The sequence below is a fragment of the Podarcis liolepis genome (assembly GCF_965112155.1).
Source record: "Podarcis liolepis genome assembly, chromosome: Z".
Classification (NCBI taxonomy): Eukaryota; Metazoa; Chordata; class Lepidosauria; order Squamata; family Lacertidae; genus Podarcis; species Podarcis liolepis.
In genome coordinates, this window is record NC_139570.1 from 18383485 (window position 1) to 18411292 (window position 27808).

Consider the following 27808-nt stretch of genomic DNA (forward strand, 5'->3'; position numbering starts at 1 on the left):
CTCTCATGTGCGCTGCAAGAGCCCAAGAAGGCTACATTTGGAAGGTCTGGCTGAGCTTCAGAGCAGTGGAGAAACCAGCAAAGGCAAGTGTAGCTCCCCTCCAAACACCAGAACAATCTTTGCACAATGGATATTTTATTTTGAAACAACAGTTTTCCAATAAATTATACAATTTAAAAAAGAGAGTGTGTGCACGAAGTACAGGTATCCAGGACAGAAAACCAAAAAGACAAAGTTGCAGAACTTGGGTCAGGTGGGGAGCCCAACCCAACCCAGCTGTACCCACTGCCTCAGCTCCCCTCCTGCTGCCCAGCCTGCGCCCTCTCCTCCTCCCTGATCCCTTTAGGCAGTGCTTAGTGTTTCGTGAAGAATGAACACCCTAGAACTGGGGGACGGGGACGACTGGCAGGACTATGAATATGCGTCACACACTCTACTTGGCAGAATGGGGACAGATATCAGAACTACACAGAGCAGGCTAAGTAGTACGTGGGCCACAGTGGGTGCCCTGCCCCTTCTCGAACAGCATCAACGCTGGGGGGACGAGGACAGAGAAAGATGCCCTGCAACTCCAGGACAGACTAGGAATTCCTATGCCTTGTACCCACCAAGAGTATCACATGCTCAGCTGCAGCAGAAGGGGAGGGAGTGGAAGACTGCACAGGGACTGAGAACAGCAGTGGTGGTAGGATGGGCAGGGGAATGACTGTCCTCCAACAAGGTCCCTCCCAAAGCACCCTTAACCTGCCAATGCCCTGGAACCATGTGGAAAACCAAGTGTTCAACTGTGTCAGGAGTCAAGAGGAAAAGGTGGAAAGGGCGAAGCACAGGGAAGGGAGCTGGCACATGGCAAGATGGCACAATGGGAAGGGCAGGAAATCGTTTCACCTCCATGGCACCACAGAACAGAGGCTGGGCCTTGCCTCTTCCCTCCCAATTTCATCTCCAGGCTGCCTTGCGGCTGGCGTGGAGCCAACGCTTGGCACCTTTAGTAGTCATCCGCCCCCAGCAGGAAGCCCAGGAGGAAGCCGATGGCACGCTGGCGCTCCTGTGGGCTCTGCTTCGACAGAACGTTGGGCGGAGGCCGTAGCAGGAGGCTGGCGAAGAGGGTGGCTGCAGGGAAGCGAAAACATTAGCATGAGAGGAGGCGGAAGCAGGAGGAAGACCAGCTCCCATCCAGGACAGGCAGGCCTTACCTAGCATATTGGCACTGACGTTGTTGCTCTCGGAGTATTTCAGCAGCTCCCGCAGGAAGGCCATCACGTAGCGGAAGACGTTCCGGTGCGACCGTGGCAACTGGCAGATCACCTGCAAGACAGGGGAAGTCAGCTCAGAGCTTCCATGCAGAGCTTTGGGTGGAGGAGGGGCATGGATCACTAGCACAGTGTACTTTTTATGTTTGCAGGTTTAGACCTGGCATTAAAATAAAAAAAGGATTTTTTTAAATGGTAACCGGACTAGAACTCTGCTGGGAACTTTGGGGAATAATACAATTATAGAGTCAGAAGGGACCACGGGAGTTAACTAATCAACCCCCCTGCGATGCCTAACGTGGGGCTCGAACGCATGATGCTGAGATTAAGAGTCTCATGCTCTACTAACTGAGATATCTTGGAGGAAGGGCCATAGCTAAACCACCTGCTTTTCATGCAGAAAGTCTCAGGTTCTACCCCCAGCAACTCCAGGTAGGGTAGGGAACATCCCTTGTCTGAAATCCTGGAGAGCCACTGCTTAGAGCCACTGCCTAGAGGTCCCGGGCCCTAAGGAAGTTAGATTAGCCTCAACCAGAGCCAGGGCCTTCTCAACTCTGGCTCTGGCCTGGTGGAATGCTCTGCCTCATGAGACCAGGGCCCTGCAGGATCTGATTTCTTTCCGCAGGGCCTATAAGACAGAGTTGTTCTGCCTGGCCTTTGGCTTGGAGTCAATTTGATTCCCTCCCCCTCTTTCTTTTTCTTTTCTCCTCCTGTGATGAGGCTGCATTTTAATTGTTTTAATGTTGTATTTTAATCTTGTTTTTAAGTTGTATTCATTCAACTCGTTCTTATTATTGGTTGTTGGCCGCCCTGAGCCCGGCCTTGGCTGGGGAGGGCGGGGTATAAATAAAATTTATTATCATCATCATTATTATTGTCAATTTAGACAATACTGAGCTAGACGGCCCAGTGGTATATGGCCGCTTCCTGTGTTGGAAATTCAAGCGAGGTTCACTGAAACAGGTGGGTTATTGTTACAACAACTTGTCAGAAAGCAAAAAGGCAACATGTGCGCACCCCCCCCCCAAACCAAGAGGGATGGTTATCAAAGGAGACATCAACCCCTGTGCTACCATGTTAATCCAAGAGCATCCACTGTCAACACTCAGCAGCCTCTGCAGTTAACAAGGCTTCCCAGACCAGACTAACCCTCCTGCCAGCGTGCTGGTTTACTGGCTTTCAGGGATGCTTTAGTGGATTTCCTGTTACTTGCTGCGGCATTTGGACTAGCTGACCTTTGAAATCCCTTCTGATTCTATACTTCTGTACACACCGCAGACCAGCCAGGAAGAGATGGGGCTCTGGGACCTACCTGGCGACAGAGGCGGCTGTCATGTGAGCACTCAAGGCAGCGCTGATACAGTTCATAGCAAATGACCGGTTCTGGCAGTGCCTCCAGGAAGATGAGCAGAGCTTCGGCCACAGAGTGGTTACTGCCAGCTATTGACAGCCTGTCAAGGAAAGGGTTCTATCCTGTTACCTGCACCCTGCCTCCTTCCTAGGCTGGTCCAAAGCAAGAAGTTTTGTCCTTATACATCTGGGCCCACCTTGAAAGCCCCCCCCCCTTTGGACCTTGAACCCATAGCCCTGAGATTAAGAGTGTCACACTCTACCAACTGAGCCATTCCACTGTAATTTTCCCACACATCCCCTCTTGACGAAGCTGCCTGCAAAGCTGATCTGCAGAGGAAATGTCCATCTGCAGGCATGGTCTCAATCCAAACAGTGAATAATAGTGGTCAACTTCAAAAGTGTGGTCAACAAACCCTGCTTGCCAAAGAACAATTGAACGCCCCCTTGAAGCTCCTTTGCAGCCATGTCTTTACCTGTCTCCACACCTGATACCACGTATGATGCTAGACGTGGGGCCTGCAGGCCTCTCAAGATTCCCCACCTCTGCTCTATCTAGCCAGGCTGATGTTTTCAAATGGGGGTTAAAGCTGTTAACCTGTTTGGATGCATGACTGGACTTTACTGTGGGCATTTCATTTTGATTGTTTTTACAGTGGTACCTTGGGTTACAGACACTTCAGGTTACAGACTTTGCTAACCCAGAAAGAGTGCTTCACGTTAAGAACTTTGCTTCAGGATGAGAACAGAAATTGTGCTCCGGCAGCGTGGCAGCAGCAGGAGGCCCCATTAGCTAAAGTGGTGCTTCAGGTTAAGAACGGTTTCAGGTTAAGTACGGACCTCCGGAACGAATTAAGTACTTAACCCGAGGTACCACTGTATGTAAAAGTGAGGTCCACTCCAGCCAAGAGCTAAACAAGGATACGGATCGTCTCGGGAATGCTGGTGTCCAGGCACTCAATTATCTCCTGCAGCTCGTCCTGCATGCCTGGGGTCTGGAAGAGGTCCTCCTGCCAGACAGAAGTAGAGTATCACACATGAGTTAGGAAAGGATGGGGTACATCCTGGATAGCATGCAGAACAATCCAGCCCTGAGGTGCATAATGTGAAGTCAAGGAATGCAACAATGGAGAGAAGAAGAGGAGTTTGGATTTGATATCCTGCTTTATCACTACCCGAAGGAGTCTCAAAGCGGCAAACATTCTCCTTTCCCTTCCTCCCCCACAACAAACACTCTGTGAGGAAATTGGGGCTGAGAGACTTCAGAGAAGTGTGACTGGCCCAAGGTCACCCAGCAGCTGCATGTGGAGGAGCGGAGACGCGAACCCGGTTCCTGGGATTACAAGACTACCACTCTTAACCACTAAACCACACTGGCTCTCCCATCACCAAGAAGCCAATCACCAAGAGAACTTGAACAAGGGCTGAGAATTTTATCCCGCCTGATTTCCACAGTAGCATTCCTACTACCCTTCTCATGATTTTGGGCAGTGGGAGAGTGAAATCATTCCCCGCTTCTTCTAGTGGCGAGTCTCAGAGAGCCGCTTTACTAGGGCTAGATAGACAATAGTTGTGAACACTTGGGTTTTTCTGAGTTGCTCTCAGGAATACTGTATGCTGGATGTCCCACCCACTGTCGCTCCACCAAGGTGCCACTATACTCACAGCAGTAGTTTGTAAGAGCGAGTCGGTAGCTATGATATAAATAAATCGTGGCGCTTGGAACCTGCACACCCCAAAACTGGTACTGGTTCCAGCCAACACCCTGGTACAGTCCCCCTCAGCTCACCTGGTGGCAGGCATTCTTGAAGAGGTGGTCCACCAAGAGCCATATCTCCTTGGGTATGTGCAACGGCCGCTCAGTGGAGTCATCACCATCCTGGGGTACTATATCCAGAAACTGCTTCTCCTGGGGGTCCAATGACAAGCGGGACTGGCATGAGAGACTGACAGAATGTGTGCCTCTATGCATTCTTTCCTTGCTCCAGCTGGGTGGACAAGTCTTGCCCTCTGAGGCCACAACTAGGGCTGGGCGATATCTGGCTTTCAATGTTGTAATATATCACTAGCTAAACATTGCAATATACCAATGTATCAGGATGTCTGAAATAAGGATGGGGCTATATAGAGGCATTGGCTGGCTTCACGGTTTTGTGATTTTTGCTGGCGCCTGCTCTCTTGGTGATTTGCTGCCCCCTGCAGGCTTCACGGTTTCCCCCGAATTGTTATTTTTGCTGGCGCCTGCTCTCTGGTGATTTGCTGCCCCCTGCAGGCTTCATGGTTTCCCCCGAATTGTTATTTTTGCTGGCGCCTGCTCTCTTGGTGATTTGCTGCCCCCTGCAGGAGGGCAGGGGAAAGCAGAGCCAGCAGAGTTAACAGGGGCTGCAGGAATCGAGAGAAGCATTGTCTGGCTTCACAGTTCCCCCCCACATTGTGTTTTTTTGCATAGTACACACACACACACACATCATGATTCGCAATATATTGCCAGGTCAGAAATTATGAAACCAGTATCACTATATAGACTTCAAGCCGATTTGAAAATATATATATATTGACATATCACCCGGCCCTAGCCACAAAAAGCATCTCAAGTGGGAAAGCAGAAAACAAATTGCTTGCACCCCAAATCCAAGCTCCCCCTCCCCCTATTAATATGCAGCTAGTAATCTTCCCACTCCGGATGTGCAGTTCACCCAGAAGCTGAATATGCAGCTGTGGACATGCGGTTTGGCTAACATTTTATTTTAATTTTTGTAACCTGTTCCTGGGACCTTAGGGTGAAGGGCAGGAAATAAGTAACAAAAACAGCAGCAGAACATAGATGGGCCTTCATAGGTTGATGGGCTGCAGCCCCAGCCAGCATGATGAGATGATGGGGTCACATGTTCACCGCCCCTTATCTAGAGCACGTTGCAGAGGCAGTGGTGGAGACTGAACAACAGCTGGAGCCTGAGCTCACGACTTTGTCTGGGCAATGCAGCACACAGCAGCTGCTGAAAAATACCTCCTGCCTCCTTCCTTTCCAGAGATGTTCAGGGTGGTTAGTTTTATCTCAAGCTACCGCAAGGATCTAGAGATCATGCTAGGGGTGGCCAAATTCTGTGCGAGTGCCATAAAACTTAGGGAACAAGCTGTACTACCAAAATGATTAAGGTTTTAAATGACAATTTTAGTTAATATTTTAGTGATCAAGATTTAATATATATTTTTAATTGCCGCTATATCTGAATTGTCTCTGTTATACCCAATTGCAATTCAATGTATTCCTGTTGTGTTTTATGATTTTCCTGATATTGTAAGTGAGCCGGAACTGGTCTGTGACCGTAATAATAAAATTCAAGCTACCACATTCAAGAGAAAGAGAAAGAGAGGAGGGGGGGAGCAAGAGAACATTAGGAGCACAGCAATGGCAAGCAGCCCATCCCTAAAATGAGTTGGCAAGGATGGAGAATTTGATCCCAACTCCACTTCCTCTCATCCCCAGGGAAGCTGTTGATTAGGACCCAATTCATCCTCCCTACCAATACTCTCCGCCCCCGTCTCTAGAGAGAGAGAGAGAGAGAGAGAGAGAGAGAGAGAGAGTGTATTAGTGTGGGGAATGACACATACTGTATCAGAGTCTTAGTGCAAGAGTAGCAGATACATGCTGAAGAACACAGGAGCCTTGCTGGGTTAGATCAGCATTTTGTTCCCACAGTGGCCAACCACATGCCCTTGGGAAGTCCATAGGGACACGGGGACAATAACACTCTGTCCATCATGTTCCCCAGAAACTGGTAATCAAAAGCATGTGGTTTATGATAATAGTGGCAATAAATAGCCCTGACCGGTAGCCACTGATAAACATATCCTCCATGATTCTAGATGTCTACAGCTGTCCAAATTGGCAGTCACCACTGTCTCCAAAGTGGCTATGATAATAGCATATCTGATTTCGAGAGGAGTGACATTTCCCTGAGCCACCCCAAAGCAGCCACTACTGCTTCCCAAATGCCAGTGCTCAGGTGGTAAGAGTAAGCAGGAGTGGCATAGCCTGTGCAGCAGTTGCTCAGCACAGAGACAATGAGAAAACTGGCTCTTGGGCCAGAGGGAGCTGGTGCCTGCACAATGAGACTGGGCTTTCTGCCTCCCGTGCTGCCAATTGTAAGTGGACCCAGAGTCAAGCAGAGCAAAATCAGTTACAAGCAGTGATGGCAAATTCTGGTTTTGTCTCCGTTCTCCTCTGCCGAGTTCTATAAGGGCCACACTGAGACTAGGGAAGAGGAGGAAGCAGATAGCTAGAGCCACCACCTGGACTGGATTTGAGTAAGAAGGCAGGCAGGTGAGGGTTGCCCGAGCGGAAAGTGAGGTTGGTGGGGTAGCGGCTGGTTTGCCCTAATGGACCAGCTGCCACTGCATGGAGCAGCTGCTGATCGTTGACAAGCGCCTTCCAGTACAGGCAACTCCATTTACGTGTGTTCAAGGCACACGCACACTGCTGCAAACCTGGAAGTGGCACTTGAAGGGGCAAAAATATACCCCCAAAGAGCACAAAAGCGGCAAAGCGGCATGGAAACAGCATCTAGACTCCCTCCCAGGAGCCTCTGCACTGACCTCTGAGGCCTGTGGAGAGTTGGAGTTTGAGCAAGGAGTTTTGCAGGGAGTCTGGCAAGTGCTGCTGGCTTTTAAAAGGGGTTTCTGGGTGTTTGCAGGCTTTTCCAATGCTGTCCCCAATATACGCGATTTCATTTAAACGCACGGTACCTCGGAACGCAACCCCCGTGTAAATGGGGAGTTGCCTGTACCTGATTTGAGCCCGCTACAAGAACATCAAGAGAGATATCAAACCAACTGTTACCTTTTCTAGGAAGCTGTCTTCTCCCTGAGATCAGAGGAGGAAGGCATGAGCAAAAGAAAAGTGGAAAAAAGACAACAAAGTATGTTAATGGCACAGGCCCTGAAAAGAGAAAGAAACAGCCTATTCGCTGAACATCGCTGGGCAGATGGCAGGGAAATGCACACGGTTTAGTGGCCCTGCGAAAGGGCAGGTGGGAGGACAAGAACTTGGGGTGACTCAGTCAACAGCAAACGTGAACAGCACACAGGAAGCAAGTGACCAGCTACATGAATGAAGCGAAGGACCCCCACCACACACATTTCTGAGCGGAAGAGCAGCTGTTTTTCAAGCAGGCAAGCAGAGTGGGAAAGTTAGATATTCAGCAAATGAACCTGCCAGGTAAATCAACCCCTTTCCCTACCAGATCAATAAGTTTGGTGACGGGGACTTCGCGAATCGGCTGCCTCATCCGGCACAAGGCTTCCAAGGAGGTCCCGAAGCAGCTTGGCAGGTAGCTCCCACTGATGGTGAGGAAATAGTCCTTGCCACGGTCAAGGTGAAGGACAAGGATATCCTCAATCTTATCCTCTCCTGAATTGAGAAGCGTCACAGAGTCCTTGCTGACGTAGACATCCAGGGAAATGTCCAGCGTCTCATCTAAAATGGGAAGAGGTCAGGTAGGTACAATCTTTGGAACAGCCAGGGTTGTTTGTTTGTTTGTAAATTAGATGTTAAGATAGTGAATAATTTAACAGAAGGACACAAGATGAGCCTGCTGGATCAGGCCGATGGCCCATCTAGAACAGCATCCTGTTCTCACAGGTTTATGTGGGAAACCTTAACTTCAAGAATTAGGAACAGAAGCTACTCAATTCCCACCCCACTTTCCTCTCTATTCCTCCAAAGCAGCAGCTGCACAGAATATGGTGACAGGACACTGGGGGCTAAGAGAAAGTGATCCTAAAAAAAAAGATATAAAAAGGGAAAGCATTTATTTGTCTCCTAAAGGATTTTTGTGCCCCCAATGTAACTTTCTTTTTTAGTTTACATTTCATCAAGTTTTTAAAAGTTCTATATGTTCCTTTGTGCTTCCACAATGTAAAAATACGCAATTTTTTAAAAAAGTAATTTTTTGACGGACTGCTCTCACTGGTTCCCTGCGATGCCAAAAGGTTTTTTTGGGACCCTCCAGCATTTATTTGCTCCAATTCATTTGTGCGCGTGTGTAAAGCTGGTCACACCCACTTTTACACTTTGGGCTCAGCTGCTTTGACGTGTGGCCCTTGGAGGCTTGAGCATGGGGCAATGCAGCCCACAAATGTTAAGCCTCCCCTGCTCTACAAAACTCCCAAGGTTTGATGGAGGAGGGTTGGGAAGAGGAGAAAAGGGGGGATGAAAAGGAAACAAAGGCCTTCCCTAGGTGTCCCTTGGGGTCCCCTTCCAACTCTACAATTCTATGATTCCAGAGGCAGACTCACTGGGCTCCAAGTATCCCTCGTAGGGCTCAGCGCGAAGCCATGGCTTACAATACTGGCTGTCATTGAGTTTGGGGATGAAGGAGAAATGGAGGGTGACCTGCCCGTTGTTTGTGATCTGGAACTTCTCCTTCTGCAGCTGCCGGAACTTCACATTCTCAAACGAAAACTGCATAGCAAAATGGGGGGGAGGAAAGAGAGTGCTTGCCTTCAGCAGACGGCAAGGAAACGTGCTCCAGGGGGAAGTTTGTCCTTGGTGCCGGGTTCTCATTTAAGGGACTGCACATGCAACAGGTCCAAATGCCACCTCACAGTGGCTACGTTTGCTCTAGAGTGTCCACCTGGGGCTCTCCAGATATTGCTGCACTTGCTACTTCCCATCCCCACAGGCCATGTTGGCTGGGGATGATAGGAGTTGTAGTCCAACATCTGGAGGGCAGCACACTGGATACCCTTGCGAGGAACAGGAAGAGGCTGCAGCTCAGTGGAAGGACATCTGCCTTGCATACAAAGGTCCCAGGTTCTATCCCCAGCTAGGGCTGGGAGAGATCCCCCGGAAATCCTGGGGAACCGCTCCCTGACAGTGTAAACAAGACTGAGCTAGATGGGCCAAGGGCCTGGCATGATATAAAGCAGGCTTCTTTTTCCCCTGGTCTTTTTGCAGCAAACCCTCTTTAAGGGGTTGGAGAGGATCTTATTCGTCTTTACCTCCCTCCTGCTGAGCTCCAGTGAGGGAAGGAATTCGTTCTCCATCCTGTCCATCAAACGAACAATATCCTCAAACACTTTCCGGTACCGTCGGTCATCCACAACCTTCACCTATAAGGGTGGGAGTGGGGGGAAAACAGAGCACACTTGTTGGGGCTGTGGACTCAAAAAAAGGGGGGGGGGGTATGTGTTAAGAGCAGAAATGCCTGATGCACCACCCTGTTCCCAGCCCTGAAAGAGGCAAGTAACTCTGAGAACTTCCCCAGGGATGGCAGCAGCTGTAACTTCCAGACCCAATGGGTTGAAGCCAAATGCTCCAAGCCAAGTACCACAGAAGCTGCATTGCATGAATGGAGCCAACTGTTAAGGTGTACAGTTCAGCCCATGTGGTCTGCCATGCCTGCAGGAGCAGTGTGTACTCAGAACAGTGGAGAATGGAAGCATAGGGATTTAACAGAGCCAAGACCTGCCCACTCCTTGCACCAGAAAACATTTGTCAAGGAGGAGCTCTGTGATCAGGGCCTGCCCATATCTAAGGAGGTGCCACATAGCAGGCAACTAAAAAACCTTAATAGACGATAGCCCTGGCCAGGGCAGGTGTTACCCCTATGAGGAAGAGGGAGCTGACGGGCTTGTGGTCGCTCGTTTTCAATTCCATGTGGCTTCGGTAGCTGAGTTGATTCACGCTGCCTCCTCTCCAGAGGATTCGGTCACACCATGCTGGCACACGGCACTTCCCACTGCAAGGAGACAGGAGAGACATCGGGACTACTGGACTGGCTGAGGCAACACACAAGGCTCACTCAGTCAAACTCCATACACGGTCTGTGATCTTGACCATGGTCAACAGCTGGAGATGATGGGACTTGGGAGTCCAGCTTCAGAAGGGGCAGACCTTGCAGGTGTGCAGGTATTTTGCCTCATGGAGAGAGTTGTTAGGAAATCAAAAGCTGCCTTCTACCAGGTCAGAATGAATTTCTGACCTACCCCAGTTTTGATTCCTGCATTGCAGGGGGTTGGACTAGATGACCCTCAAGGTCCTTTCCAACTCCACAATTAAGTAAGTCTACTCTGGCTGGCAGCAGCTCTCTGTGGCCCAATCCTTTTTCAGGTGGAGGTGCCATAGAGTTTCAACTTGAGACTCTGCATACAAAGCATATGGCACACCACTGAATTATGATCCCTCCCAAAAACAATGGTCCCCGTTATTTTTGTTCAGACACTTTCTATTCAGTGATCCAAGCTTCAGGAAATGTAAAAATACCCCTTTCTGGCACCTGAAATGCTGCCAAAAGGAGCCTGCCATTTTCCGGCTTCATCACTACATGTTCCGTCTGTCCTTTTGATTCCCCCATAACCAAGCAAGAGAAATTAAACTAGCAGTCCTAGGTGGCTTCTTACAGTTGTCAATAACCACAGTAATATGCAAGTTCATGGATGATGAGGCTCAGTGGCTACTAGCCATAATGGCCACAGAACATACTCCACCACCACCAGCAGTATGGCTTGGAGGAGGGGAGAGTGCTGTTGCACTCAGGTCCTGTTGTGGGCTCCAGAAGAAGAAGAAGAAGAAGAAGAAGAAGAAGAAGAAGAAGAAGAAGAAGAAAAAGAGTTTGGATTTGATATCCCGCTTTATCACTACCTGAAGGAGTCTCAAAGCGGCTAACATTCTCCTTTCCCTTCCTCCCCCACAACAAACACTCTGTGAGGTGAGTGGGGCTGAGAGACTTCAAAGAAGTGTGACTAGCCCAAGATCACCCAGCAGCTGCATGTGGAGGAGCGGAGACGCGAACCCGGGTCACCAGATTACGAGACTACCGCTCTTAACCACTACACCACACTGGCTCCAAGAGGCATCTCATTGGCCAATGTGAGAACAGGATGCTGGACCAATGGCCTGATGCAGCAGGGCTGCTCTCATGTTCTTATGCCCTGGCAGACTCATCTTGAGAGAGCACCAAGTCTAATTCCCAGACTTCCTTGACACAAACAGGATTCTCATTCAGCCCCAGTTCACACTTCCTGCTGCACCTTTCAATGAACCGCAACACCGGTTATACACACCATGAAACAGAGGGTGCTGGTTATCAGGACAAATGTGGAAAAAAGGCTGCTTGTGGAAAAGGAGCCAAAACATTTCCAGAGACTTTGAGCAGGGATGGGTTGAGCAAGACAACATATCACAGCCTTGCATTTAACAACTTGCCTAGCAGCCTTTGGCGACCAGGAATTCCTGGCAAGCAAAGTGAGCAGGTGATGGAGAGATTGATCTCTCTCTTCCTCCTTTGCTTGATGTCCATTCTGGCTGCAGAGGAATGGAAGTCCATCCTGCCCTTAACTCTATCCCTCCTCCACCAGCTTGCTTAGCAGAAAGCAATTTTTAAAATATATATTTTTTACTAGCTTGCTCAACAGGATGGAAATGCAGGACACTACTAGCATCCCAGTAGACTAGGAAAAACAAACAAGCCTTGCAGACTTATGATTTTGAGGACTTATTTACAAAGGCTCAACTATCAAGCAGGAGCTTACCTAGAATCCCAGCGATCTGTTTTAGAGTCGAATTTGTACGTCGGGATGAACTTGATCTCTCCCTCTGTGAAATCAGCAAAAGCTGTCTTTTGGGTACGCTGAATGTTCAGCTAAAGCCAAAAAGAAATCGCTTATCAGCAGAGAAGCAGAAGACCCCCTGTTGCCTGACAATGGAGTCTATTAACAGCCACTATTGTGCTGGAAGACCAAGGCAAAGTACTAGCAGGGTAGCCAGGTGCAAAAAAGGGGTATACCTGTTGAAATCCTATCTTATACACAATTATTAAAGGTAGAGGATGCTTGTGCAATTTTGCCCCTGGTCGTCTTAAGTTACTTTGCTGCATCACACAACAGGAAAACCCTCTAACTCAGGAGTAGCAGATGTGTGGCCCTCACAATAATGCAGAACTACAATTCCCATCATCCCTGATTACTGGCCATGATGGTTGGGGCCAACAGGAACTGCAGCTCAATAACATCTGGCAGACCACAGGTTAGCCATACCTACAATAGACAATGTTATATGTACCAATAATCCATACAAACTGTTAACAACCAACAGAATACACCCCCGACACTATGAACAACTGCAAAACCACCCTTTTGCATCCTATGTTGGCTCCCAGTACGTTTCCGAGCACAATTCAAAGTGTTAGTGCCAACCTTTAAAGTCCTAAACAGCTTTGTTTGAGGACTGGGAAAGATTGTGGAAGAAAGGGGTCAAGTTCACCACATGTACTGTGTTAAAGGAAAATATAATGAAAATGATGTACAGATGGTATTTGACTCCTGTAAAATTAGCAAAGATATATCATAACTGTGACAATCTATGTTGGAAATGTAAAGAAAAGTAAGGAACCTTTTATCATATGTGGTGGACCTGTCCCAAGGTGAAAGACTTCTGGGAAAAGATTTATAATGAATTGAAAAAAATGTTGAAATATACATTTATAAAGAAACCAGAGTCCTTTCTTCTTGGAATAACAGGTTTGGAATTGCCCAAGAAAGATGTTAAATTATTTTTGTATGCCACAACTGCTGCTCATATTTTGTTAGCTAAAAAGTGGAAAACCCAAGAATTACCAACGATAGAAGAATGGCAGATGAAGATGATGAATTTTTCGGAGCTAGCTGGCCTAACCGGAAGAGTCCGCGACCAGAAGGAGGAGGAGTATCAGGAAGAGTGGATTAAATTTAATGATTACTTAGTTAAATATGTTAAGTTAAATTAACTGAAAACAGCTTGCAGATACTTAATTGGCTTAGAATTTTATTTATGTTAAGTGATGAATTAATATGTTTAATTTCATAATGCGAAGATCTAAGGTTGTTAATGTTTAAGTCAAATTTTATAAGAACTGTGATTTGGAAAACGATTAAAAGGATATGGAATGAAATTCAACCAAGGGGAAGCAAGGAAGTCACTTATCAACGTTAATAAGTGTAACTTTCAATAAGGCTATGATTTATGTCTGTTTGTCTTATGTGTTTGTTTGTTTATAATGTTGTGAAAACCAATAAAATTTTTTGAAAAAAAGTCTTAAACAGCCTCAGCCCAGTATGTACCTGAAAGAGCATCTCCACCCCCATTGTTCAGCCCAGACACTAAGGTCCAGCACCGAGGTCCTTCTGGCGGTTCCCTCACTGCGAGAAGTGAAGTTACAGGGAACTAGGCAGAGAGCCTTCTGAGTAGTGGCACCTGCCCTGTGGGACGCCCTCCCGTCAAATGTCAAGGAGATAAGTAACTATACAATCTTTAGGGAAAGTATTAATGTTTTATTATGGTTTTGCATATGTTGGAAGTCTGAGGCTGCCCACCCTTGCCTTGTAGCAGTGCAGCATCCTTCTAAAAGGGCTAAGGCATTACTACGCTCACAGAACTTAAATCCACCATAAGATGCAGCAATCAGGCCTCTGTTTCAACACAAAATAGCAACGGTCTTTATGCCAAGTGGGAGAAAGGTCGTAAGCGTTACGAACACACAAACCTTGGAGGGAAAAATTAAAAACGAAAAGCATCAGCAATTTAATTTGATTTAATGGAAGTAACTGCTGATAAGATGTGAGTAATGCAGATTTTCCAGATAGATGCAAAACCTAGAGCAGGAAACCTTAGACCTTTAGCTATTGCTGGACGGCAGCTATCGCTGTCCCTGACCATTGGCCACGGACATGCTGGAGCTGATGGGAGTCCAGCAACATCTGGAGAGCTGACCTAGGAAAGCCCTATAACTGGGTAATAAGTAGGACTTACGCAAATTCCAAGGCAACCATCCAACTTAATTGGGACTTGCTTCTAATTAAGGTTGCACAAAACTGCAAGCTTACAAAGCATTTGTAGAAGTCGCAGTAATTCTATGTTATAGCTACACTTTGCTCCTAACTGTCTGAAAGTGGTTTCTCTAGTCTAGGCTGGGGTATCCCAGACATAGGAAATAAACAGGGCAATATCCTAAACCACCACATATAACACAAATATGTCTCTCACCTGGTCATAGGTCAGAAGTCTCTGAAGCTCATTTTTAGTGATCAGAGTTTTCACTTCGTTGGCATCAGGAAGGCAAAGCCTGTAGTTCAGATCACCCAACCAGATGACAATGCTGGAAAAAAGCGAAGAAACCACAGCTACAGGCAAGCTCATGAAGGGGGGAGGGGAGAGGGGGCAGCCTGCTGCCAATTCCTGCAATATGAAGTAAGACTGATAACTAGGATTGGGCAGAATGATCATATTAGGCTAGTGCTCTGTGAACTACACTGGCTCTTGAACTGGTCCCAGGCCCAATTCAGAGTATCCCTTTTGGCCTTTAAAGCGTTTCAAGATTTGGGAAAAGGATACCAGAAGAAAGCCCACTTATTTTTGCACTGCTTCTCCACTGACTAGAATTTTTCCCAGCGAACTCCTGCTCTTTCAAGTATGACAGGGCCTTTTCAGTAATGGCACCCTGCCTTTTAGAATAATCTTCCCAAAGAGGCTCACCTGGCCCCTGCTTTGATGTCCTTTCAGCAAAGACTTTTAAAATTTCCCCTGGTTCTTTAATTCATGGGTAGGGCGCTTGTGGCCCTCCAAACACTGCTGTAGTACACAGGAACATAGGAAGCTACCTTATATTGAGGCAGACCATTGACCCATCAAGCTCAGGACTGACTACATGGACTGTCAGCAGCTTTCAGGCAGAGATCATTCCCAGCCCTATCTGCACACTGGTGATTGACCCTGGAACCTTCTCCATGCAAAATGGGAACTCTGCTTTTGCGTTACTGCCCTTAACAAACTGCAACTCCCACCCCCCTGCCCCATCCCGATCACTGGAGAAGTTGCCCACATTTGCTATAATCTAATCTAATACTTCTCTGCCACTAGGTTTATGTTGCTCTCTTTAGATCTGCTGCTATTAAGGTACTGTTTATATGCTTTAAATTATCTTGAGGTGCATTTCTGATTATTATTTTAAATAAGCCACTCTGGGGAAGAAACCCCACAATAAACAGAAATGAATGAATGAAGCCCAGCACTTGCTCCCACAGATGTTTAGTATCTGCCTGCCCTGAATGAAGCAGAAGCCTACAATTCTGGGCACTTCTGTCTGCTCTAGTAGAAACCTTAGTGGTGCAGCAGCAGGGATCACCGACACTGCACCCTCCTGGTGTTGCTGAAGCGGAACTCTCATGAGCCCCAGTCAGCAAGGCCAATTCTTAGCGATTATGGGAGTTGTAGTCCATCAACATTTGGAGAGCACTATGCTGCCTACCCTTGAGCTACACACATGCAGGAAAGTTACAGAAACGTGACTCAATTTGCTTCTCCAGATAGCGGAGACCAACAAGTTACGTCAGCCAAGGCTCTCTCCCTCTAAGCCCTCGAAACGCACTCGTGTTTCATGATTGTCAGCTGCGGCAGACCCTGGTCAGGGGGCAGGAAGCTCATCCGGGCACAGATATCCTTGTAATCCTGGTTTCGGCGCTCGAAGTCTTCCACGTGGGCAGCAAGGTGGGAATTGACAATGCAGAAGCTGGTATTGTGGAAGACAAACCTCACGGCCACACCCCCCTTGTTACCCTGCAGGGGCGGAGCAAAGATGGCTGTTAGCGAGCAAGCAGCAAAGAGGGGGAAACTGGTTGGCAGAGATTATAAAAACATATAGACAGATAGAAAGATAGACGTAGGGAATTCCACTGCCAGGGTCTACTCACCATCTTCCCCATGATGCCTGTGCCCACTGTCTCCGTCATCACTTCCTTGATGTGGCTGAGCTGGTCCTTCCTGACAAAGATGAGCAACATCATTCCGACTAGACGCACCAGCTGCACCTAGAAGATGCAAGGTACTGGGATGACTACCAGATTTGTGCATTGCTTGCTGTCATGGGCCGGCTGGATGCAGATAGGAGTGGTGGGTGGCAGCAACTGGGGATCCCCCAAGGGAAGAAGGCTCAGAGCCAGGGAACCGGTGTGGGGACGACGACAACGAGTTGTCAGAGGGAGAAGAGGGAGCAGACTGTGAGCAAGAGGAGGTGTTGGAAACTGAAGAGGCAGGAGGGCAGGAAGATTCTGTGGCAAACAGCAGCCCAGAATCCGAGGAAGAAGTGGAGGCTGGAGTCAAGAGGCAGAGATCAGGCAGGCTGCTGAAGAAGCCAGGGGGTCTCCCCATCCTGCTGCGATCAGCTCCCCTCCCTGCTGGTCTCCCAGAACACAGAGAAATTAAGAGGATGGAGCAAAGACAGGCAAGGTGTCAGAGTCTCAGGTTGCTTGGGAAGGACTAGGGGGAGGAGGAGACTTCAGAGAGTGGTGGGAGGGTAGCAACCTTCAGCCTTCACAACTACCTCACTGGGGCAAGACCTGTTGGGAAAGGTTTCTGTGATCATGAGGCCTGCACAGTTTGGGTTTCTTTGAATAAAGAATTTTGGCTTCTTTTGAATAAAACACCACTGACACCAGGTGTTTTTTCTTGCTGACCTCCTCCTCCTCCTCACTCCAGCTCCTGACAGCTGTCTGGCTGCTGAAGAAATGGGTGGGGTTGGACTTACTTTCTTGTACTTGGATTTGGAATGCAGAGCCTTTTCCACAGCTGTCAGCCACTCTTGCTCCTTTGACGAGTCCAAGTAGAAGAAAGCCTCCGTGCTCAGGTCCAGCTCCTGGAACCTAATGCCAAAGTGCCATCAGACACAATACACATCCCTAGCACTAGGCCATCCTTCCCCCAGAGCCACCTAGGCCTCTGGCTATCTTTGATGCTGCTGTAATCCACTGCCCACAGGGTGAAAGGATGGCACTGCCACGTTCATTATGGCAGAACGTTGCTTCCTGGCTAAAAGATAAAAATCCTCAGGATTCTCCTATTTTGTTCCAAGTTTAAAGTGAAAGTCTTCACACAACAGGATCTCAGTTTAGAAAGCAACTGTGGGGAAACAAAGACTGAGACAGGGGGTCTCTGAAAAGCTATTATGTCTGCTCACCCAATGCAGTAGATATCTGGGGGTTCAGAGTCACAGTTCAGCCAAGGTTCCAATCCACTGTCTGGAGACTGCCCATTCACATTCCATGTCCCCACGAAAAACCTGCAAGAAAGAGAAGGATGTGGAGCTGCAGGAATAGGACTCCAATCTGAACAGACTTGCTGGTTAAATATGCAAAGACAACAGGAGTGTGTGGCAGGTAAGATTACAAGGGCAGGCAAGATCAGGACCAAGAACAAACAAGTAATACCAGCCACTTCTTCCTCAACTTAGCTATTCTGGGCCCCAAATGAGCTTTGCTAATGAAAGAAAAAAGCTTTTTCCTTGTATTTTTAAAGATGTGTCAGCCAACCTGATATTTGAGCACTATCCCAGTTGCCACAGGCAACCAGAAATTCTTTGAAGGCAAGTGAGTTGATTGATCTCTCCATTCTTCCTTCACCTGGCAACCTGGTTTCCAGGCTGGCTTTCCGGGAGCAGAAAACCACCTCTCAGATCTGCTGTGCCAAGCTTGTTTGCTAGAAGATTACCCCGTAACACCCTTGTCCTCTTTGCAAACCTCCCAAATGGCTAGCCTTCTGCGTTTCCATGCTGGCCATGAAGGAAAGGGCATTCCCGACTCTGAAGACAGCACAGAAATACAGCCTGTCTAGTAAAGGGGGGAAAGAGCAAAACAGCCTCTGTAAAACAGTAGGATCTAAAGCTGCTAACCACATACTGATAAACCTATGATAAAAGCAGACATGAAAAACGAATTGCAGCTGGTACTATTAACAGTACAAGGAAATGACCAAAGCAAAAACTTTCTTTGAAGTAGTAAGCTTAGCATTATCAGGATGATCCACACCAAGTGTTGAAGGGTCGGGGTCAAACACCTCCTTGCCCTCCAGCACAGCTTTTAGGAAGAGTTCCAAAGGTTTTGCTTCAGTTTTGGATTAACTGCATCTTGTTACAAAGTCTGAAGCTGTACAAACCGCTTAATTTTAACTATGGCTCATTGAAACAAGCCAACTTCCAATCGTGGGTTTACAAAGCTGCTAAAATTAACCACCATAGGATCTGGACACACCAAACTGTGGTTAATTTAAAATACAAGTGGAAGCTTCCAAATAGGTGGAGGAGAAGTGTGCAGACCTGGAGGAGAGGCTGCTGTCATGCTCATAATATGAAACCACGGTTCAGTGTGGCACCAAGGAAAATTGCCCACCACAACTAATACTTTAAATTACCAACCCATGTGGCCTAAATGAACAGGACAGACTTTGCCTGGCACCCAACAATAAAGCTGTCATGTAGATGTCGCTTTCTCCAACCCCAACTATGATACAGTTTCCACTGGTGTTTGCATGGTGTTTGCACTTTTGCATGATCTGACCTGAAATTCTGGATGTTGACATATTCCTTCTCTCTCTTGGCGAGGACGTGCTTGATGAGTCCCTCTCTCTGTCCGGACTGCGTATGTGTGGAAGGCACAAAGAGCTTGCGCATAGTGTTGGTCACTTTGGGTTGCTCCTTGCTCATGCTGTCCTTGTCACGGACACGCCTAAGGGAGATGAGAACGGAACTCAAGTAGTCCTTAAAACCAAGAAGGCAGGAGGGCACAGTACACCTCTAAGTCAACTTACGGCCTGCTTGGTGGCAGCGGTGGTGGTGGAGGTTCACGGCGGGCACTCATTTGCTGATTCTGCAGGTTTCTTTTCTTCTCCATACTCATAACACTGAAGTTATCCTCGAATCCCAGAATCCCTGAGAGAAGAAAAGACTTCTGAAGTTAGAGAGGCTTCAGAACCATTTGGGGAAGTTTCAGGAAAGGAACTTAGAAAATATTTAACTGCAGGAAAATGTTACTGCCTCCCCACAGCACCACATTTGTCAGACAATTGCCTCTCAGCTAATGCATGTTTAGGAAGGATTGTGGAGGCAACAGCTCCTCCCCCTCAAGGCCTTTCCTCTAAAGGAGGCAACAAGTACTTAAAAATTCCAAGCAGAAATCATACAAGTTACATGTTGGTGTGGTTGTACCTGCAGAAGGGGGATCTACTGGCCCTGTGAGACCTTTCACTTGGTGCCAGGAGGTATGATCCGCAAGATCAGGGAAAGAAGTGTTTCGCGGGACTACAACAAAAATCAACAACAACACTCATGTGAGAGACTAGGCCATCTCCAACATCAAACATCAGAGACAGGGCATGGGAGTTGCTCACCTTCTTGGATTCTCAGAACCTCAGCGAGGAATCCCAAACACTGCTCCTCATCTGGGATCTCAAAGAGATGTTCTGCTGTCCAATCACCCTGCACTCGGATCTTGCAGCCAGCTTGAAGCACACACAGGAAAAGCACATGTCAGGAAACAGGGCACAACACTGATAAGGCAGAACACGGAAAATTGCTCAAATGCCCCCAACATTTTAAAAGAGGGAGGACAATAAACAGGCAACAAAAATGAAGAAACAGCTTGAGGAACAATTGTGTTGTAAAGTTTGACTTGTCATATTCATTACTTAATCGAAGGATGAACTTTCAGGCACACACAGTGAATGAGCAGAATATTCTTGCTTTGGCTCATACAGGAAGTGCATTACAAAAGACAAGAGATATAGCGAGACTGCACTGTAATTGAGTGGACTTGAAGCTGAGAAGCAGCCACATCTGAAGATACATGAACTTCTAGACACTGATCAGGTTCACAGGAACCTGACACACTTCAAAGGTTACTGCTTTTATACTACAGTAAATGAAAATAAAAACAGCAGCAAAACCTTGAATGAAACACAATGGAGAGCATCAAACACTCTATGAAGAAGTTATAAAGGAACTGAGGAAGATTGCATTTTGTAGATTAAAAGTTCTGAAATAAGGTACCGTATTTTTCCGTGTATGACTAGGTTTCCCCCCTTAAAAATAATGTCAAAAATTAGGGGGAGTCTTATACACGGGGCCATCTTGCGCCATTTTCTTAAATCTGAGTCCCCCCAATAGGGGGCGTCTTATACATGGGGGGGACGCAGGTGGCGCTGTGGGTTAAATCACAGAGCCTAGGACTTGCCGATCAGAAGGTCGGCGGTTTGAATCCCCGCGAGGGGGTGAGCTCCCGTTACTCGGTCCCTGCTCCTGCCAAGCTAGCAGTTCAAAAGCACGTCAAAGTGCAAGTAGATAAATAGGTTCTCCGGCGGGAACTTAAGCAGCGTTTCTGTGTGCTGCTCTGGTTCGCCAGAAGTGGCTTAGTCATGCTGGCCACATGACCCGGAAGCTGTACACTGGCTCCCTCGGCCAATAAAGCGAGATGAGCACCGCAACCCCAGAGTTGGTCACGACTGGACCTAATGGTCAGGGGTCCCTTTACCTTTTAATATATACATGGGGGTGTCTTATAGACGGAAAAATATGGTACATTTAAAAATAGTTGCCTACTCCCTGTTGCATTTCCAGGGCAGCGGGGGAGTGGGGAGGGGAAATCTTGATGTGGACGGTGGGAAAGCCAAGTGCCCAAACTGGAAAGGACACCATCTTTCCTCTCTGCCAGCGGAAGTTGCTCCACGAGGGCAAGTGAGGCTGTACCCCACCAACCTCAGTCTGTGCTCAGCCAGCCCCTACCTGCCTGCCTTCTAACTTACAGTCCTGTGGGTGGCCCTGCCTGTTAGATTCTTCCTCCTTAGTCTCAGTGCTCCCTGAGACACAGCACAGAGGAGGATGGGGGCAAAGGTAGAATTGGTTGGCTCAGCCTATACTGGCTTTGGCTCCACCAATGCCAGTGGGTGCCAGTCACTGCTGCTTTCTGCCATTCTTCACCTCATTGCCCTTTCCTTGTGACCATGGTAGATCTGATTTAAATCAAATCAATGTAAATAACGATTTAAGTCACTAGTCTCTAAGACTTGATTTAAATCACTAGTCAGTAAGACTTGATTTAAATCATTTTTTTTACAGAAGACTCATTCTTGCATATTTACAACCAGATGAAGGTTTCATTTTTGGAACAATAAATTTTCAGAGTAGTTTTTAGAGTTATATCAAAAATTACTGATTTGGTTATACTATTAGAAATACATAGACTATGAAATTATTGTGAGGTTTAATAAGTTAACTGTTTATATTTGGGCAACTTTTCTGCTGTACTTTATTGGAAGGAAAAAATAATCATTTCCTTAATAACAATTTAAACAATTTATTTAACTAAAACAGCAACTTTATAGCATATGTATCCATGTTTGTTAACTGATGTGCTTAAACAATTTTTTTTAAAAAAAACTTAGACTGAGTTTTAGCACACATGAAAAACTTAAAACAAGTCCTTATTTCCTGATGAATAGCCTTTGGATTATAATGTATAATGTAACTTAAATAGAAAACTATCTTTAGAAATATTTTTCCTCCAAAAGCATTTTATTTTAAAAATCTGATTTAAATTTTAAGAAATCCGTTGTTGTTTTTTGTTTGTTTTTTTAAAAAAACCCATTGATTTTTACCAACCCTGCTTGTGACCCTTATAAAATCAGGCCAAGGCTACAAGTGGCCCACAGGCTGGAGGTTGCCCAACTCTGCTACAGGCTAACATGAATGTCTGTTGGTTAGAAGGGACCACATTACACACTCTGGAAGCCACTATTTATGGCAGTTAAATCAATATACAGTGGACAACAAAAAGGAGAAAAGTTGGGACACACTGAAACAAAATAGGGAACCCTTGCACCCCTCTGATGTTGTGGGACCCCAGCTAGCATGGGCAATGGCCAGGAATTATGGGAGTTGTAGTTCAGCAAGAACTGAAAGGCCAGAAGTTCCCCTCCCCTGCTTTAGATGGACAAGGCCAAACCCTCAATCTTCCACTGTCTCCCAGCATCCTAAGCAAACAGTTATCTGCAAGAGAGGCACACATTTCCTGAAAATGGAGTGCGCAGCAAGCAACACAACCCCTGCCCCAACCCCATGATCAATAGGAGATGCCACTAGCAACAGGGAGGCAAATAGCTATTGCATGCATAGCTGGCAGGCTCTTGAGAATTCACCACTGAGATATGGTGATGGGCCAATTTTCCTAGTTACTTTTAAGAGAAGTGGGCACACACTTGTGAGTCATGTACAAGCAACCCCCGTGCAAGAACTATGTTATCTGTATCTATCTGGAGAGAGATCAAGGAATGCTTTTAACATCTTGGACACCTCACAGAATAGTGTCTATTCTAATTCTCAGTTTCCATGTGCTGGAATCCTTAGAAACAGGTGCATTTTGTGAATGAACACCTGTGTTTTTAAGAACTGAACTCAGAAGAAGTTCTGGACCCCAAGGGAAGTGCTAAAGACACTGGTTGCTGTTCTCTGGTGGCTTTCTCAGCCATCTTCAAAACTCTTGTCTCTGATCTCATATCTTGATACACCCCTGCCTGTGACATTCCTTCCTCCAGCTCTACCACACTTAAACTTCAGAAGGTTTCCAGCAATATTAAATCCTGTGGTTGCATGTGCTTTGCATGCAGGAGATCCCAGGTTCAATCCCCAACATCTCCAAGAAGTGCTGGGAGAGACTTTTGTCTCAAAATTTTGGAGATGAGCATGAACATTACCAAGCTAGATAGTCCAATGTTATGACTTGGCATAAGGCAGCTCTGTATGTTCCTTCTCATGCCTGCAACTGTCTCCCAAAGAACTTCTCATTGAAAACCCTCATCAAATCCTGTATGTTCCAGGAAGTGTCTAGTACAATCTTTAATTCCCATCCTTTACTAAAACTGTACATGTAACTAGACTGAATGCTTTCCCCCAGCTTTCCTCTTCCTCCCCTGTGAGCCTCTCAGGGCACTGATCTAGTCCTGACTCTGTAAAGCAGCATGAAGGCAGAGGATAAAATAAAAAAGCCTTTCACCCCAGCAGCAGTCTGACTTTTTTTGGGCAGGGGGGGGGGGCACAACATCCAGACATCAGGGTCAGGAAGAAGAGACAAGCAGGAACAAGAATGATGAGTCAAGAGGGAAAGATGACATGTCAGTGACAGGCAATATCTATTCCTGACAGCACTCTGGTCAAGGGAGACTCACTGTTTGCTGTTATGTCAATCAGTAGAGTTTCTTCAGCCTCTGGAAGACAATTAGAACGGATCAAGAATTAGAAAGGACCATCCAAGAAGGCCCTCAATAGGAACATCTCTCCTCGCCTAGCCATAAAGAAAAGTCAAGTGCTATCAGAGGAGCAGAGAACCATGATCTGGGCCTCTGTAATGGAGACACCACAGCAAATCTCCTGTTTCATGGATCTGCAAAGGTTCAGCACCGAGGAACAGCATCCAAAGCTTGGTCTGAAGTCAATTCCATTATTGGAGACACCTGAACAACACACCACCAGGGGCTGCACAGTAACTCTTATGCACCAACAGGGATCTGCATTCATGCCTGCACTCCAGTCTGGAAAGCATAGTTAGAGAGGCATGGTTTCCATTTGTGGCTTTTGGGGTGGGGCATTGTTTTCCCACCACCTTGCTACAAGGAAGCAACAAATTCCCACAACAGAAGAGACAAGAGAGGCTGGATACCTTGCACACACTTAAAACGGCTGTTGATGGGAATCCTCTCTTGAACACTGGGGTCTTCCTGGGAACGGATAGTGAAACTGGAACAAGATGAAAGGTGTGTAACAGTGTGTTAATTAAGGGATATGGGGAGGTGCTGTGAGAAATCTCTATTTCTTTATCATTCTGAGAGCCATACTCCTTCCTAGGCAACCTTCCAAGAGCAACATGCCAGTGCTGGGCAGGACCAGATGCTAAAGAAAGCACAGTAATGAAGGTAAATTTCACCTTTGTACATGATAGTTCCCACAAATAACCTTTGTTATCCTCCATCCAGGCAAGCAAGAACTCAAAACACTTGGAGTACACAGCAGGGCCAGTGAGGGGAGTAGCTTAGGGAAAGTTCCAAGGGCCAGGCAAAGAAGCCTGGAGGGCCACATTTGGCCCCTGGGCCTGAGGTTCCACACTCCTGTGCTGAAAGGTCCACCTAGTTATAGCTATTAGAACAAAGGACTAAGTTGGGGTTGAATTTAGGCATGAAATAGCAGCACATACATGCAAAAGGGTATCCCTTCAAGTACACAGTCACGGTTTTTTGGGCAGTTGTTTTTTGTTGTTGTCGCTCAGCCAGAAACCCCAAAGGGTAGGCCTGAGCAAGCGAGTAGGACAGCAAACCTACGCTCCTTCCTGTGAGTAAATGCCAATGAACATTTCAGACTAAATGTGTGTGATTGGGCTGCAAATCTCTCATCTCAACAGGGTTCCGAGAGTCCAGTAATTTTAAGATTGGAGAATTTGTGTCTCTTCACAGTAATTAGGCAAGGAAAAGCCACTGAGCAAGCCCCATAGCTGAATAGGATGTGAGCCAAAGTCTGCCATGTCTGCAACTTTCCCTCTGCCCACTACATTGTCAGAATAAGGATACAGTGGTACTTTGGGTTAAGTACTTAATTCGTTCTGGAGGTCTGTTCTTAACCTGAAACTATTCTTAACCTGAAGCACCACTTTAACTACAGTGGTGCCTCGCAAGACGAAATTAATTCGTTCCATGAGTTTTTTCGTCTAGCGAATTTTTTGTCTTGCGAAGCACGGTGTCGGAAAAGTTTTGAAAAAGCTTCAAAAATCACCAAAAACCTCAAAAAAGGCTACCACACCGTGTTCTATGAGTTGCTCCTCGAAGTCAAGTCGCAACTGTATTAATGGTGTTAAGAAAAAGGAAACAAACTTGAAAAAACCCAAGACGTTTTCGTCTTGCGAAGCAAGCCCATAGGGAAATTTGTCTTGCGAAGCAGCTCAAAAACCGCAAAACCCTTTCATCTAGCGAGTTTTTCATCTTGCGAGGCATTCGTCTTGCGGGGCACCACTGTAATGGGGCCTCCTGCTGCTGCTGGAGCACGATTTCTGTTCCCATCCTGAAGCAAAGTTCTTAACCCGAGGTACTATTTCTGAGTTAGCAGAGTCTGTATGTAACCTGAAGCATCTGTAACCTGAAGCGTATGTAACCTGAGGTACCACTGTATATTATGATTATAGGACTAGGGCAGGAAAGAAACAAGGTAAGCCCAACAGCCCAACGTAAGGAAACATTTTTGAACCGATAATCATAAACTGCCATCTCCCAAAGTGAAATATAGTGTTGATATGACTTGACTGGCATTTTAGCAAAGGTCAGGGGGCAATGTACATCTGGACACACAGGGAGATATCCAAGCCCTGCTCAGAACCTTGTTCTTAAAATATCCAAGGCCAGTCCCAGAAGATTACCAGGGGAGCCATGGAAGGAGTTGCCTCCTGCCCCAGTCTACAGAGTACAAATGAATGTGTGGGGTAGAAATCTTCAAACTCCAGTGGCAACTTACACATATTCTTCACCGCACTGTGACAGGCTCAGTTCACATGGCACTTTCTGGCCTCCCTTTACCTCCACACCCTGAGAACAAGCTAAGGAAAAGAGGGAAGGTGGTACAGAAAAAAGCCCGTGTAAAATCCTATCGTCCCAAACAATTCAGTGTGCTGCCAATCACACATTTTCCCATAATCATATTCAATTCATATTCAACCCCATTACCCAACCAAATGAATCCCTCTTTCTGAAGCTGTGATGTTGGTAGCCCTCCGCACTGCTCTGTGCCAGTTTCATCCTTCATCAATGAACCCTCCTCCCACCCAGTTTAATTTGTATGAAAAAGAGGCACAAGAAAGGAGTGTAGCCTAAAGCTTGTCTCAGAGACCAAACCTGTGCTGGCTGGAAAGGATGCCATGCCCATAATTTGTGTCCTACTGCAGATAGCAGGTGATGGTCATTCAATGGCTGAGATAAGACACTCCACACATTTCCCTTATCTCATTTATGACTTTAATAACATCATCCAATTCTGAAAACAACTCCCAAGGCTGAGCCAGAAAACAAACAACAAACCAGTCTGGCCTGCTTCTCTGGGCCTGTCATGTATGATCTAGTTGAGTTTCCTGCATTGCAGGGGGGTTGGACTAGATGACCCTAGGTGGTCCCTTCCAACTTTACAATTCCATGATTAATCAAGGTTTGACATGGAGAAAGCAGCAAGTGCAAAAAAGTGTGTTTCTGGGTCAGAGCAACCCAGCCTGGCATCCTGTTTACAACCATGACGGTGAGAAGGAAAACAAAACACTTTGGAAGCATCCTACTCTCTAGAGAGATACATACACTGCCTTGCAACGTGCAGGCTCTAATTCAGCCGAGGGCGGTCAATTTAAGACTCGCTTCTCCACGAAGCTGCCCTTTAAAGCCATCTCGGGCTAACATGCTAAAAACAAACGTCCGAGGGAACAACACCCCCCCGCCCCCACCGTAGGAGGTCTCCTATCTCCAAGGAGAAACGCAGCGGAGCGAAAAGGCTGCCGGGCAACAAGGGGGAAGGGGCCGTCTCGGGAAGCTCTGGGCTCTAACATTGTGGCTCCCCCTACCTGCCAAATCCCTTCCACCCACCTACCCCCGTTTCAAAGCCCCTCCCAGGCCCCCATCCCTTGCAACCCCCAGAACCAGCCCCCAAATCTTAACCTGCAAGTCCCCACAGAGAATCACAGTAGAGTTAGAAGGGGACCCCAGGGGGTCATCTAGTCCAGCCCCCTCCAAAGCGACCCCACCCCTTGTGACATTCGGCCTTGCCCGACGCCTCCAACCCAGCTGGAGAAGGATACGCGAAGGCTCTTCAGCTGCTGCTCCTTCCTGCCAGGCGTGGGCAGCGGAGGAGGCTCCATGCTCCCGTCTAGGCCCCCGTGGCGGGGATTTAAAGGGGAAGATGGACAGGGGAGAAGGAAAGGGAGGGGCCCTTTGCTCGGCCGCTCGGTCCCCTCAAGGCCGTACTAACCGGGTCCGACCGACCGACCGCGCGCTCCCGCCCGCGCGCTCCCGACTCCCGGCGACCTTCGGCCGCGCGCACCGCGGAGAAGAAGGAGGAGACAAGCGCAGCGCCAGAGGGCGGGCAAGAGTGGCGGCGGCGGCGGCGCTTCCGGTTCGCTTCTGCTACTGATCCCGCCGCCGCTGCCCCCTGGTGGCCGGAGGGGGTTCGCTGCGCCACCCTTTCTTCCCGCCCACTCCCCACGCGCCTTTTTTTTTTAAAAAAAAGAATAAAGATATATTGTTTTCCTGTTACTAAATAGTACACGCGATTCATAAAGCATTTCCTCTCTCCGCACCCTGTTTTGTTCACAAGCAGACTTTGCTGAACTACAATGGC

The 27808-nt window shown here is 47.3% G+C and overlaps 1 protein-coding gene across 5 annotated transcripts; it reads right to left on the minus strand.

Moving 5' to 3' along the window:
- Positions 1-118: 118 nt before the first annotated feature.
- On the minus strand, positions 119-27605 carry OCRL (OCRL inositol polyphosphate-5-phosphatase). Of its 5 annotated transcripts, none has more exons than XM_083484653.1 (24): positions 27270-27605; positions 25949-26019; positions 24114-24190; positions 23623-23661; positions 19795-19905; positions 19613-19705; positions 19216-19336; positions 18966-19133; positions 17591-17692; positions 17162-17276; positions 16329-16445; positions 16007-16194; positions 14626-14737; positions 12138-12247; positions 10210-10345; positions 9606-9716; positions 8901-9066; positions 7844-8079; positions 7444-7467; positions 4393-4512; positions 3529-3613; positions 2566-2693; positions 1197-1308; positions 119-1113 (listed from the first exon to the last, which is right to left on the minus strand). In XM_083484653.1, exons 1-24 carry the CDS (start codon positions 27327-27329, stop codon positions 989-991), a joined length of 2727 nt encoding a protein of 908 aa, XP_083340779.1. In that variant the 5' UTR covers positions 27330-27605; the 3' UTR covers positions 119-988. The 5 variants fall into 5 exon arrangements, with proteins under 5 accessions (XP_083340779.1, XP_083340780.1, XP_083340781.1 ...); XM_083484654.1 differs by lacking the exon at positions 27270-27605 and adding an exon at positions 26326-26365 and having other exon boundaries at positions 25949-26030; XM_083484655.1 differs by lacking the exon at positions 7444-7467 and having other exon boundaries at positions 27270-27576.
- Positions 27606-27808: the final 203 nt, after the last annotated feature.